The sequence below is a fragment of the Hakea prostrata genome, unplaced genomic scaffold (genome assembly GCF_041222555.1).
Source record: "Hakea prostrata isolate BN-2017 unplaced genomic scaffold, UWA_Hpros_2 contig_100, whole genome shotgun sequence".
Classification (NCBI taxonomy): domain Eukaryota; kingdom Viridiplantae; phylum Streptophyta; class Magnoliopsida; order Proteales; family Proteaceae; genus Hakea; species Hakea prostrata.
Window position 1 is genome coordinate 2,918 of NW_028291219.1, and position 15,155 is coordinate 18,072.

At 36.3% G+C, this 15,155-nt stretch overlaps 1 protein-coding gene across 2 annotated transcripts; it reads left to right on the plus strand.

The window, feature by feature from the left end:
* The first annotated feature begins 8,637 nt into the window (after positions 1–8,637).
* On the plus strand, positions 8,638–13,930 carry LOC148998886 (uncharacterized). Of its 2 annotated transcripts, XM_089141627.1 has the most exons (4): positions 8,638–8,834; positions 13,203–13,481; positions 13,597–13,763; positions 13,795–13,930. In XM_089141627.1, the coding sequence occupies exons 1-3, from the start codon at positions 8,763–8,765 to the stop codon at positions 13,747–13,749; spliced, it is 504 nt and encodes a 167-aa protein (XP_088997753.1). In that variant the 5' UTR covers positions 8,638–8,762; the 3' UTR covers positions 13,750–13,763; positions 13,795–13,930. The 2 variants fall into 2 exon arrangements, with proteins under 2 accessions (XP_088997753.1, XP_088997752.1); XM_089141626.1 differs by having other exon boundaries at positions 8,640–8,834; positions 13,597–13,930.
* The last annotated feature ends 1,225 nt before the right edge of the window (positions 13,931–15,155 follow it).

Sequence of the window (15,155 nt, forward strand, 5' to 3'; positions counted from 1 at the left end):
TTTTTGTAAAGATATTTAGACATTTGCTTGTTACCATACTTGACAGCCACAAAAAGTGGAAATGGATAGGCTTTGTCGTCACACGCTATTAGCAGTGTCTTATTGTTCATTTCCACCAGTTCCTTAGCAATATCCTGAAAATCCCCTAAAGCAGCAATGTATAAAGCTGTTTTGCCCTGTATGTCCTGCTTTTTTAGGATCATATGCTTGTTCTTTTCCTTCAGTTCTGCTAACAACTTCATTGCAATTCTCTTCTTCCTTTCCTTTAATGCAACATGAAGTGCTGTGTATCCATCCTTTGTAATCTTGCTAGTCAAAGCTTCTGGATTTTTTTGGAGGAAATCCTTAATATTCAACTTGATCAGCTCAAGAAGATGTTGTTTCATGAGCCTGCAGTTTTGATTGGAGTCAGTTTCCAGAATGCTCACGTTAAGCTTTATCAGGCATGGAACGAGCATGACAAAGTGTGTTATCTCCAACATGCGCTTTATCTCTGGTTTATTCAACAAGTCAGTCCTCCACCTCTGGTAGCCATTTTCTACTGAGTTTAAAATTGTTTCAGTGTCTGCTGCTGTAGAATTCATTTTTCTTAGACAGACCAGACCCTACCCAGCAAAAACATTAAATTGTCAACAACACAACAAGACCACAGAACTCAAGCTATAGATTCACTTAAATAAAATTCCAGCATAGGGAGACCACCAAGACATCTTATACCTCATCAGAATACAAAGAACTAGATTCAAAGGTAGTTCATTAGCATTGTAAGTAACAATAATTAGGAAATCTTAGAGCATTTCAACATGCATCATCATCATCATCTTTTCAATGAATTTCAATTGAATCGGAAACCAATCAATACAGTTCGTCCCAAGTTGAACTTTGTGACTAAGTTCTAGGCTTTACAGCTTTTTCTTTTCAAACGCACACTTTTTTTTTGTTTGTTTGTTTGTTTGTAACCAAACTAATGCTCATGCTTTATCCAGAGAGGCATTTCACTGACTTCCTACATGGGAGAAGGTAATGCTAGACTGATTTTTCTTCAATAATAATTTCAAAATTATTTCAATAGAAAATGAAAACCTTTTGGTAAAGTAAAATTTTGTTTTAAAAGGAAAAGCAAGAATACAATGACGTCTGCTTTGAAACACAAGGTTCGGGCACGGAAATTTGTTATCTAAAGAGTGAAAATGACCAAACTCTCAAACATGCACTTAATAAGCTAATCCAACTAGTTGTCCTAGAAACCTATTTCATCCATTACTTCTCAATTCCTTCATAAACAAGAGCATGGCCAGACAGAGAAACTCAAGAAGGGACTCGACTTCCGTTTCTTAAAAGTGTGAAAATATATTTTTTAAAAGTGAAAGATAGAGATCAAATCTCGGTTGAGATGCCAACTATTCCCTGCAGGTGCTATGCATTAATTACATAGCATCCAAACAATTTCCCTTGAGAAAAGCTACAAACAGTATTTTACTTAACATGACTTTGGCCATAAAGAATAGATGATTATTTAGCCCAAGAACTCATCAAAACTGACATATTATTGAGAAACCCCATTGATCAAAAGAAGATGGATAAGATTTCATTAACACAAAACTATTTTATATAGAAAACCTGCCGAAAATAAAATGGAGAACCAGGTTACATGTCTGTTTACCTGTTAGAGAATAGATAGCGAGAGCGAGAGAGAGCTAAACCAGTATCTAATGTGGAGTGAAGACGGAAGAGAGCTGCAACTTCTCTGCTTCTCTATTCCTACTTCTTAGAGAGAGAGAGAGAGGGCTGGTTTACGTATTAGAGAGCTGCAACTACTCTGCTTCTCTGTTCCTACTTCTTAGCATTCTAATTACACTTGCTGTGTAAAAATGGCGGATAAAATCAGAACATGACACATATATGGGACTGAGAGAAAATCAATGGGTTAGCTAGGCGTGCCAAATATCAAAATATATACAGACCTAAGTTTAGAAGTCTTTTTTTTTTTTCTTCTAAATTTATGGAACGTTAGTTTATTTCACGAGGAAAAAATTGAAGCGAGTCTAAAATTCGATGATAGTGATGGGTTACCTAACACTGACAACGTTGATAATGATCCGAACTGATAATGAAAAACAAGACTTTCACTAGAAGACAGGTAGACTGACCGGGGCGAAAAAAAAAAACCCAGTAATTTATTATTTTGTTGTTTTTTTTTGGGTAAGAATTTAAATCTTGTTAACTTGCGCCAAGATTTTTATAACACAACGCATTTTTCTGATGCATCTCTTATAAATAAGTTATTAAAACCGCTGCTAGAAGTGTTTCTTTACTTCACCCAAAAAAAAAAAAATGTTGGTTTACGCCACCAATTAATGCTAATCTCAGGCACCTTCAGGGACTCTTAACCAACGGATGAATGTGGTGGGATGGAGCATGGATTGCAGTCGATGGATATATAATGAGGATATACATGAAGGAACACTTGTGGACTGCAGAAAGAAATCAAAGCTGTGCAAGATTTTGAAATTCAAGTAAGACAAGTCTGGAGTAATCAGTGAATACTAACACAAATCCTACCTAAACTCAACACAACCTTTTGGACTCTGTCTGTAATAAATAAATTATTACATTTAGCTAACATAACACTAGCGATCAAGTTTGATGTATTCCATTCCCTGAGCTTCAGAAATGGTTCATTAATCTAGCACTAATTAGCTACCCATGTAGGCTCTGAAGATATTGACCTACAATCCTATTTATGTAACTACTTTTAAGTAATATAACTTTTTCTTCTTTTTATCAAAAAAAAAAAAAAAAAAGAAACTAATGCTAATTTAGAAATATCACTGGTGATGCCTTTTTGTATATCATAATTCGTAAACGGTGAAGGCGAAAAGAATCTCACTAAGCCATGTGAGCAAGAATTTTAACAAAATATTAAGACTAACACTGATATGCACTAGGCCCTACTTTAGCATAAAAATGTATCAATCTTTTTTTTTTTTTCATATTTTTACTCTTAACTGGTTCTTTTCAGACCAAAAGTTCAAACTTGATTTCCCACCAAATGCAAAATAATTCCTTGTAAATGCTATACTATTGCGAGACTCCAAGATAGAAAATTTTATATGACTTAATCACTCTCTTTCTTTTCTTTTTCTTTTTGTTAAAAAACAAATGACTTGAGAACTCATTCATGAGTCGTCTATGAATCATAAGTACACACGCAAGCCGATTATCCAACATTTGCAATCCGTTTATTCAAACTTCACTAGCCAGCAAATCAATACTATTCAATGATTTTCACTTCCTACCCTGGTGCATGATGAATTGATGATCCATTTATTTCAAGATCATTCCACATATTAGGATCCTGTTGTCATATTGATATGGAGAAAATATGATCGAACCGGGTTCATACTTGGTTTGATCCTCGACTCCGGTCGAGACAGAAGGAATTGACTTGCTCCCAAGCGAACCGAATCCGTAAGATGGCTTGCTGAGGAAGAAAACTTATTCAGCTACAAGCACGCCCTAATCCAACTTATGGATTAGGTTAATTACCCTAATGATGGCAGACTCAAATTGACGGCTGCGGCTAATCATTATCGAATGGATAATCATCGCATAACCTAAAGGTTATCTCAGGAGTCCTCTACTAGTCCAAACTAGTAGAAGTCTATCACTCAACGGATCTAACTGTTAAAATCCAACGACTACCCGAGGAAGGCTCAAGTGCATCCAACGAAGGAGATTCGAAGGTACACTCTATATAAACCTCACTACCATACGAGGTGAGGGACTCAGATTCAAATACACACTGGTAGACATAAACTATCAGAGGCTTACGATCTAGATCACCTTTCCCAGTTCTTCATTCCTTAGCTCTGTGCTTCTAGCAGAGCCGTTTGTGATTAAGTTCATCAACTGACTTAGCCTTCAGAGGTGGAGTCCCGACCCCCGCGATCGGGCTACATCTGACGCTTTCGTTTTGCAGGTCATCACGAGGAGATCTAAGGGCCGAGCAAATTTTGGACGCATCACATACAATGAAAACACATCATTGCAAAATGTTAGTTTACTCCTATGAGATAATCCTAATCCTAAGTCATTGATGAAATAGCCTAATACTAGCTAATTAAACACATATGATACTATACATAAGGGTAATTTTTATTTGAACTCCTAAGTTTTGATCTATGTTATTTTTTGTTTTAAAAAAAATGAAATTTTGCATTAGCCTCCGCTGTGATTTTCATAACAACTAATTAAGTATACATCATAATTTTTTGACCAAAATACCCTTATTGTGCAGGAGTTAGGTTTATACCATATATGCCCATTTCAATCTAACGACTTATATTAAAAATGTGGACTATGGTTGTAATTATAACCTTTTCTATTTTATAACCAAGTGTCTTATAATCTCAAATTTACAAAATTATGCCCTTTGCTGGAGCTCAATGAAAGCCCCATTCCCATCTCACAAGAAAACATCGATGGGCTAGAATTTTCTTTCGACCACTTGGAAGGTTTTGGTGTCAGAAGAAGATTTGTACATTCAAAAATTGATGATAGTAATTAATGGGCTAACGGCTAACTATATTTTAATATATGGTGTGAAAGAGATATAAATTATTAAATTAGGAGACTATAGTCTATAGCTAGGAAACAAGAAGACTTCTTTTTTTGATTTGCCACCCCGGTTTATAAACCGGTGTTCAACCCGCGTCGCATACTTGGCTGTGGTGGGTGAGTCTCCCAGCGGGGAGTTTTTGCATCCACAAGGATTCGATATCAAAACATTGCTTAAGTGAACCAAACTGCTTACCACTTGGACCAACCCCGTTGGTGGAAACAAAAAAACTTCTAGTAATAGTAACAATGGTTATACAAACCCCAAGGGTTGTCTAGTCGGCAGAAATCTCTTCTCGGAAGAAATCACTCTAATTCTCTCGGTCGGTGAACCACCACCCTCTGAAAAATCTCCCCTCTCTCTCCCGCTTTTTCTTTATGTCAAAATAATTGTCACTTTGAAGGTGAATTGGACTAATTCTATCATAATAATAATATATAATGATGATTAATGCTTATAATTTTGATAAGTGTTGTCCGTGAAAAAAATGTGATTATTAAATTAGGGAGACTTTCATTAGAAAACAAAAAGAATTGACCACTAATAGTAACTATAGTTGCGTACACGTTACAGGACGGTACAGCCGTACACGGGTACAGAGACAAGATTGGTTTTGTTTTTTTCTAAGTCAATTATGAGGGTAAGAAAACTTTTCATTCATTTCATTTGGATAGATTTCTGATTGGTCACTTTCATTTCCTTGTACGTACGTTTACTTTTTCTGGTTGACATTAACCTAGTGAAATTGTTAGTAATGAAACAACGTATCAAAAGTTGTAAGGTTCTCAGTAGCCACTAGATCGACGCCATAACAGTACTAGAGCCTAGAGGCAGCTATATCAGAGTAGGAAGCAGCAGCACGTGAAATGCTTCACCACGTCATGTACCTCAGTCACAAGTTCACAACACGCCACTCCACTACTCTCTCCATTCATGTCAATCAATTCAATTTGACACCACCGTCTTCATCTTCCATGACACGTTTTTCCACCCCCACTTGGCGCTTCTTCAACAACAACATCAAACTCAGCCGAACCTAACATAGAACCCCCTGGCCCACACACCAATTGACTCATTCCAACACACTACCTCATTAGATTTGTATTTGCAGCAGTGGGGTGTATTTGTAAATAATTTTTTTAATTTTACGTTCAAGATCTAACTTTTTATAAATTTACAAAATAAGTTCTTGGATTTACCGATCCCAAACACCCTTCTCAGATTCCTGCAACAACTATCCATTAAAGACCTTCACTCCAGATGAAAATGAACGGATAAAATAAACAGATGGGGAATCGTTTTCCTCCAACACCTGGGATTCGGTTTACCTTCTCACCATTTTGAGTGAACCCAATGTTTGAGAAATTTCTTCACAGTTTAATTTAATTTACAGGTGCCCTAATCATGGCCACTAGCATCTTCACCGCCTTGGTTCTCTTTCTTCTTGGAGCCACCGGCCTCATGTCTTTCTTCTACCGATTCATCCTTTACCCGTTTGCGCCGTTCTGCTTTTTCAATGTCTCAATGTCTCTCTCCTTAAGAGAAAATTTCAAAAAAATAATAATTGGTGGAGCAGCGTTGATATTTCATACACGGAAAAAGAGGATTGCAAGAAAAAATTTAAAAAATTGGAAAATAGAAAAGAAAATTTCAACAGGTAATGGAGCTTTGCCCACCGTCGTTGTTATGTGGATTTCATTCATGAACGTCATCAGCCTATGCCTTCAGAGAAATTCAACTACGCCTTCCCCACCGTCGTGCGGTTTTGAGTACGCACAGAATCAGAATTGAACACTGGGAGATCGAATACACGTGGGTCAATGTGGGTCCCATCTTAAAATATTTTATTATATCTAGACGTCATAGTAAAAATTTAGATAGATTAATAAGACTAAAATATAGATAACACAATTATAAATAAATTATAAAAAATATATTAAGATAAAGTAGTGACTAAAATTGTAAGAGAAAAACTTAAAAATTGTGAAAAAGAAATTGTGGGAGAAATTAGAAGGAAAAAAAATATATAGATTTGAGGTCTATTATCTAGATATGGGATACACACTCAATTTATTATAAATTAATTTAAAATATCAATGATTATGATTAGATATAATAATATTAATGGTAGAAATTTAAACATCCAATTAATAAAATTTAAAATTTAAATTGCTATTAGTAAGAATCGAAACTGGATGAGAAAGTCAAATGATTCAAAAATAAAATTAAATGATTAGGATTAGACATGATAAAATTGATGGCTGAAATTTTAGGAGAAAGTTTAAGGATTAAAAAAAAAATCAATGATTATAATTAAATCTGATAAAATCAAACTAAATATAAATTGCTATTAGTAGAATCAAAATTTTAGAAGACAAAATGAACAACGAAATAAAAATATAAAAAATAAAATTATGCTATATGAAAAGGATACTAGAAAAATCGTGAGTGAGAGAGAGAGAAGAATAATCGAAAAATAGAGAGCGAATACCTAATAACTGCGGAGAAGATTTAGGAAAATTTTAATGTTTGTTAATTACTCCATATTTTCTGAGACGTGTGAGAAAAGAGAGAGGAGATTCACGGAAAAATAAATAGGAATGAGAACATATAGGGAGAAATTCATGGATTGTGAATTTGTTTTTAATTAGAATTTAACCTTTTATTTCTTAAAACTTGGAGTTTAATGATAACTATTAGATAATGATTAAGAATGACATTTGTACCCATATATTTATCTTAAATTTTTATTTTAATTTTTGGAGGGAGGCCAAATAGTGGTATTTCACATGTAAGGTGATAAACATGAGGAAAAAAATATAGGGTTATTTGAAATTTTAAAAAAATCGGGGGCCATGGCCCCTGGCCTCAATGTGGCTCGGCCACTAGTTCTAAGGCTTCCTTCAAGCTGTAGTCCTTCTTCATTATCTCTTGTCTGTGATTACCGTTTGATGAAAATGATATGATAAATAGGAGTACCGTAAATTACTGAGCTTGTATGTCTTTCTTCATTACTTGCTAGCTGTTCCCTAACTCAGAAAGATATAATTGCTGTTCCCTAACTCAGAAAGATATAATTTTTTTTTTTTTTGGTATTTGAGGCTTTTTGCGCACCTCGATTACATTTTCAGAGGGTGCTTTGTTATCCGCAAAGATCGAATCCATGACCTCTCCACTAAGAAGGATGGATCTTACCACTCTACTAACCGTGCATTGACCAAAAGGATATAATTTATAAATTTGAAATCCAAAATGAATTAATTACCTGGCAAAAATCCCGGCAAATTAAAAGCAACTTTAACACTAAAGTAAAATCGAGAAACTTCCGCGTCAGCACTCTACATTAATGTCGAAGGGTATTCTCGTAATCGTTCATACTCATGTTCATATCCGCTCCTGTACCGGCACCCTATCGTTAGCTCCAGTTGATTGTTGGATTTTGGGAAAATTACTTGATTAGCTAGTTTTAAGTTTTCATTTACAAAAGTAACCATTAGCTAGTTTTAAGTTTTCATTTACAAAAGTAACCATTCAAAGTTTCATTTAACAAAACTGGCTAAAACTGAGTTTGGATTTACAAAATTAGCCAAAATAGTGATTTTTCGTCCATTTGGACATTTTTACCCCTATATTAGTATTTTAGGGGTAAAAATGTCCAAAGGGAATGAAAAATTAATGATTTTTTTCCTTTTGAACAAAATAATGATTTTTCCTTTTTAATGTGGTTAATCTTAGGGATTAAAAATGTCAAAGGAATGAAAATTTACTATTTTAGCTAGTTTTGTAAACCTAAACTTAATTTTTGCCAGTTTTGTTAAGTGAAACATTGAGTGGTTATTTTTGTAAAAGAAAACCTAAAAGTGGCTAATCATGTAATTTTCCTTTGAATTTTCGACATCTGAATCATTCTAATTAATGGTCAAAATTATTTTGTTTGAAAAATAAAAAAGCAAAGAGGAGAATTAAAATTATCCAAGTGTCAAGAATCCAACGTCCAATTGGAACTAACAGGAGAATAGGAGAATGGTGTACTGGAGCAGATAAAAATCCCTTAGCTCATCTGACTTTCGATTAAGCAAGTCTATATGGATAAGCACTGAGACAATATCCTGGGTCATTCACGGTTCAGATCAAAAGGAAGATGGGAGACGAATCGCTGGTCAGCTGCAACAACCAAGAAGAGTGGGAGCATTACTTGGGCGAAAACAGCCTGGTTAACACTCTTTTTATGTTACTTTCTGAATTATGTTTTATGAATTCGAATCCCTTTTTTATTGCTTGATTAATGATGCTGATTTTATTGTGGGGGTTTGTGTTATTTCTACTAGTTTTGTTGCAGCTTCAATTGATCTGGTTTCTCTTTCTTTTATGGTGTTTTTTTTTATGCGGCTCTGAATTCCACTTTGTATTCCGTGAATGATATTTCTGCTTTTGGGTTTTATGAGGGTTCCATGTCTAGTTGATGGTTTCCCCTGCTTTTGGGTTTTATGAGAGTTCCATGTCTAGTTGATGGTTTCCCCTGCTTTTGGGTTTTATGAGATTTCCATGTGTAGTTGATGGTTTCCCCTGCTTTTGGGTTTTATGAGAGTTCCATGTGTAGTTGATGGTTTCCCCTGCTTTTGGGTTTTATGAGAGTTCCATGTCTGGTTGATGGTTTCCCCTGCTTTTGGGTTTTATGAGGGTTCCATATCTAGTTGATGGTTTCCCCTGTTCTGTAACTTTAGAAAGAGGTTAAAGGGGATTTTCTTTCTGGATCCCAAATCATTTTAAACCTGAATTCTTTGAAGCCTAAAAAATCTGAAGAAGGCCTCAACTTGCATGCCAGTCCAAGATCTGATTTTTGTGGATCAACATCATATGTAACCCTGGTTAAATTGGTCATGGAACCCTCATATTGGTGGAAGCTAGAAGTTTGATTAGAAGATCTGGATTCCTATCCACACAATTGGCAGAGGAAAACCCTATAACTGTGTAGTTTGAATCTAATAATCTAAGACATCTTTGCCCACTGACTAAGTAAGTCGAGGGCAGAAATGCAATAACTACGCAGGGCTATTAGTGGTTGATTCTGGGGGCTTGGGAAATATACTAGTGAAAAGATGCTTCACAATTGTTCATTTTCACAACCCAAACCCCATAAAAAAGAATAGAATTGTTTGAAAAGGTAAAATATGTTTCTCTTCAGGAAGAATGGGAAAAGCCCGGACAATTATGGGCAATAAGTTGAGAAGGGCAAACAAATTTGAACTTTAATGATCCTGGAATTTCCCTTGTGTACCAAAAAAAAAAAAAAAAAGGATGGAAAAGCCCAGACAATTGTGGGCAATAAGTTGAGAAGGGCAAACAATTTTGAACTTTAACGATCCTGGAATTTCCCTTATGTGCCAAAAGTGTCTTTCCTTATGTCTGTAATTGCAGAGGGTGCCAAGTGTCTTCCTAGCATGAATGTGCTGGTAAACTTTCTTATGATTTGAATTAGTGTTAATTTGAAAAGTTTGTTTTGACAAAGTTCAAGTGCTAAAATGAAAACCTTTTTCTCAATAGAATATTTTGGCAATATTTATTCATACCTTCAGGGGCAACTTCCTCTGTAGAGCAGAAGTGTGGATACCAATATGAATTTAAGGTACAACCCCTTGCAAAAATGCGAACATGCTTGATATATTGATTCTTAAGGAGAACTGTAAAATTTAGTCTACTGTCAACCACAAACCGCCTGAGATTTTGAGTCAGTTGATTTGTGTACTGGAATATAGAATTTAAAGTATTCTAAATGCATGTAACCCATCCTACCACCTCTTTCTTTCTTTTTCTTTTTAGAAAGGGCAGATTATCCTTCAATCAAGGTTATTTGACAACCCGAGGATGTGGAAACTAAAAGAAGGTTATCTAATTTGTATCTATGGTGTCTACTGACCTTACCAACTCATAATGCTCTGGGTCTGGTCTGGATGGACAATCTCTAGTGCAATTGGAAGAAAACTGCTGCTTAATTTATATGTTTAGCAAGAACAGGGGCTGGCTTTTGGCTGTCACAGGCAGCTTGTTTGACTCTCAAGTTTGTTTGAGCATGTTGTCTATGGCATCGTCTGGTTGAATTTTAGTTTCCAGTGCAATTGTGCATTTTTAGAGTGAGAATAATGATTTCAGACTTCTATGAAAAAGTAAAATTATTTTTGAAACATTTGGACTGTTGAAGGTGTTGAGGTCTCACTGTTGGCAGAATGTCCAACCATGAGTGTTTTTCACAATAGCAGTTTAAGTAGGATTAGTGGTTTAGAGTCCTGTTTGTTGTATTCTGTTCCTTATTGTTTCTTACCCTAATTATGTTTCTTTCTTTGGCTTATTAATAAACACAAACACAAGGTGATCATATTCATACTGAAGCTGTCATTAGTTTAATTATTTTTCCTTCTTCTTCTTCTTAGGGGTTTTTACTTTTTACGTTAAAGCGCCTGCTTTAGCAGGAGAGTTGATTATTTACACAAAACTCACCCCTCCTCATTCTGGTCTCCATCTTCTCTTTTCTCTTCTTTCTCTTCACTGTCTTTTCGGGTTCTCTTGCTTCACCTGCTGTGATATGGTATCAGAGCTGTAATCTTGCCCTCCTTGAAGACTCCAATCTTTTACTAAGGCTCTTCCTAGATGTGCGTATTGGAAGTGTTGTTCTAAGCTGCAGATGTGCAACTTTTATCATCCAACTTGGGGGGGTGAGTATAACTGTCGAGGTTAATGGTTGGGGGAACGTCTAGTTTAGTCTTAGTAGGATTTGTGTTTTTGAGTGTTTAGTCCTATTTTTTTTACTTCATTGTTCCCTAGAGTGATGAATCTTCCTTCTTTGGCTTCTATATAAAATCGACCCCCAACAATAGAATTCACTCTAATTCTACCAGTATGTTTAGTTCGTCTTCCTTCTCTCTTTCGGAATTTGGTATTTTCACTATTAGATGGACAGTTGAGGTAAAAAGGAAAAAACATATACATTGAGTTGGAAGAGATGGGGGTCTCAATCATAAAAAAAGGTGTTATAGAGGATGATGTTTCTCAAAGAATTAAGATAGGGTGGATGAACTGGAGAGGTATGTCCGGGATCTTGTGTGATCAATGTATGCCTTCAAATCTCAAAGTAAAATTCTGCAAGACTGTCTTATGGCCAGCTATGATGTATGGGGTAGAATGTTGGGCTGTTAAAAATCATCATAGATAAACACAATGTAGTAGATTTGAGGATGCTAAGATGGATGAGTGGCAAATCTAGGAATGACAAGATAAGGAATGATCATATTAGAGCACGACCATGTTTAACGGAAGCTTGTAAATGCCCCTACTTGAAGAAGTGATTTAATCCAGGTTGAAGGAATTAGATGAGCTAGAGGTAGACCTAAGATAATCTTAAGCCCTTAAGATAAGTGGCGAGAAAAGATATGCATAGCTTAGGCCTTGTATCTATTATGGCACAAACAGAGCTAATTGGAAGGCTAGAATCCACGTAGCCGACCCTATTTAGTTGGGGCATGGCTTATTGTTGTTCTTGTTTGTGAGTTTTGGGGAGGTGCTTGGAAACTGTTGAGGTGGACCATTAATCTAATCATCAAACCAATATTTCCCTTGTTGCATCAAATGAATTCAAAATTTATATAACTTTTTGTTCATGTATCTAACCTAGGCATACGACCAGCTAATTATATAATCAAAACCCATGTTTTCCAAACAATATGCAAAATATACTTTTCTTAATATGGTTATAAAGTAAATTTTGGTATCCAATTCCTCTCAATGGTTTTTAAAAGCTGATGATATTTGACCTGATTATCTAATTCCTACATAGATAAGGGCAAACCTGGTGCCAAAGGCTTCCAAACAAGCAAGAGTCCCCTGGGTTTGGCGGGCCGGGGGGGCAATATTCCTATGCAACGTTACCCCCGACAATTTTTGTTGAGAGGCTGTTTAGATGCCTTGACATAAGTCCACAACCCTGGTCGACCGACCATTGCACCAATAACTGCCCTTAATTCATACATAAGATCTTTTTTTACTAGTGAATTTTACCAGTCAAAAAATGGAATTGCTTAATACATGGTAGATCATTTAATTGATTTTGCCTTTGAACCAAAGTACTCTGATGACTGAAAATACACAGGAGAAAAGTCAGTAGATAGTTTCTATATGGATGAAATTGGCCACAAAATTTTGTGATGTAGACAACTGAAGGTAGTAGTCTCAGGAATGGCTTCCTTGTCAAATTTCCTTGGTCAGCAAACAAGGCTTTTTCTAGTTTGAGAGAGGGGCATGGTTTTGAAGAACTCAATCCACTTAATATCTTTGGCCAAAAAAATCCATTGAATATCCAGTGGAAAAGGTATTAACCCACGGTGTAGTTAAACTAGAGGTAAATGCATCAACACATTGGTCATCAGATCCTACTTGATCTCTCATGTGGCATGAAATAGCCTCAGAGCAAGGAGCTTTCCTTTCAAAGATTTGACTTGTCTCGGTGGAAACAAGAGACCATCCTTTAGCACCTGCTGCAACAAGCACCAGCTTAACTTGGGTTTCTCAACAAAACATAAATTCTGTGCAGGTGGTTGCTTGTTTTATCACTTCCAATTCTCCATCCAGGGAACTTATCCAGACAATAAAAGCCCTGGCGCCAAGATATGCTATTGGCAAGCCAAAGGATGCTACCGGCAATTCGTTGGGAGGCGGTGGTAGTAGTAAGGCAGCTATTGGCAAGCCAAAGGATGCTACCAGCAATTCATTGGGAGGCGGCAGTAGTAGTAAGGCAGCAAGAGACTCTACTGCAAAGACTCCAGAATATGCTACTGTGAAATTCCTCCAGGTGGATGTGAACAACTTCAAGGTGAATAAAGATCCCAGTCCCATACATCTTACAGTTCTTCGTTCAATTTAATGTGTTAACATAGTCATTTGTTGGACCTTTTGGTAACATGGTCGTTGGAATGTATTTTTTGCAGCCTAGGCGCGACGAAGATTTTATAGTGACTGAAGTTCCGTCTGTAATGTTTGTGAAAAAGAACAAAAGAATGTTCCGTGATTATAAGGATCTTAATGCTCAGAAATTGGAGGAGCAAATCAAGAAGTTTGTTGAGGAGGCAGCTGCGAAATAAAGCCTTCTGTTGAGGTTGGTGATTCTAATAAAGCATTCTGTTGAGGTTGGTGGTTTCTGTTGTTTACGCTGCAGAGTAGTTTGGAAATGCAACCGGTGACTGAATGATCTATTGTGACTGTAAATTTTTCTTCTCGTGTAGGGTGGTGGTGGTTTTTTTTTTTTTTTTTTTTTTTTTTTTTTTTGTACCAAAGATAAGAAACAACTGCACGGAATGAAAATTAGATACTCCACACACACTCTTATTGGTTTTCACACTCTGTGTATGAGTGACATAACCAAACAACAGTATCCCATCCCCCTTCTGTTCCCTGGCCTTTGCATTTTCTAACCATTGCTTACTGCTATTCCCGAGTTCAAGGATTTGGAAGCTCGGAATCCAGAGGAGGGGAGGGAGATCGCAGTTAGAAGGAACGTTGCATACAATGACCATTAAGCCATGACTTCTAACAAACACAAGCTGTGTATAACCAGGGTGTGAAGCTCAGATGCCGAGAAGAGGTGTGTGCTCACTTAAGCACCTTCAAAGCCTGCTAATCGGAAATTGACCTTGTAAATATCATTACATTCTCAATTTGTTCGTCCTTTGTATAATGCAAATCAAATACCAGATTAGAAGAGAGACAAAGCCCAAGATGCAAACCAAGTGCCTGATTAGAAGAGAACCGATGAACTTCTCAAAGAGAGAACCATTCGTAGTGTTTCGAAGAGAAAGTGACCCAGATTTCGAGTTCCAGGGAGGGGGAGAGAGGAACAAGTTCCAGGGAGGAGGAGAGAGGAACAAGCCTTCGACTACAAAAACACAAACCTGAGTGACATTAGAGAAGCTCCGGTTCTGAAATATTTGGATCACTCGCTCCTTTTTGTTTCTGTTCCCTCGACACAGCATGTTTTTACAAAAGCGTTCTCGGGATTGCAGTGTTCTTAAAGAGAAAAAGAATGACCGTTTCACCTAGCGTTTGTTACCCGTTCTTTCATTTTTGGAGCAGAGAATTGTCAGAAACGTGCTCGAAAACATTATCAAACGCGCTCTAAGAAAAATTATGGCACAGGTGGGGTTGCCGTTTGCTAGATGGTTTTCTGATAGAAACTCTCTCTCTATATCGTTATCAGATTCCACCAGTATATGTTGGAAGCCCATTTAAATTGTCTGCAATTTCACCAAATTCCCCCAAGAAGAAAAACCAAAGAAATGAAATCAAAAAAAATCTCATGATTATAGTATTGACAGATTTGTAGATTACGACATAAACAATAACTTAATGACTGCTAAAACTTCGGATTTTTGGGAAGTAAAACAAATTATCGCTAGAGTTTCTAAGACTGCGGGTTTTTATCACTGCACTGAAAAACTAAGTGGAACCATTAAACGATAAGTATTTCCTTTGAGGAGCATAGAGCTTTCTT

Coding starts and splice junctions, on each gene's coding strand:
- LOC148998886 (XM_089141627.1), top strand. CDS start 8,763: ATGGGAGACGAATCGCTGGTCAGCTGCAACAACCAAGAAGAGTGGGAG. Junction 8,835..13,202: donor ACTTGGGCGAAAACAGCCTG/GTTAACACTCTT, acceptor AATTCTGTGCAG/GTGGTTGCTTGTTTTATCAC. Junction 13,482..13,596: donor TGGATGTGAACAACTTCAAG/GTGAATAAAGAT, acceptor TATTTTTTGCAG/CCTAGGCGCGACGAAGATTT.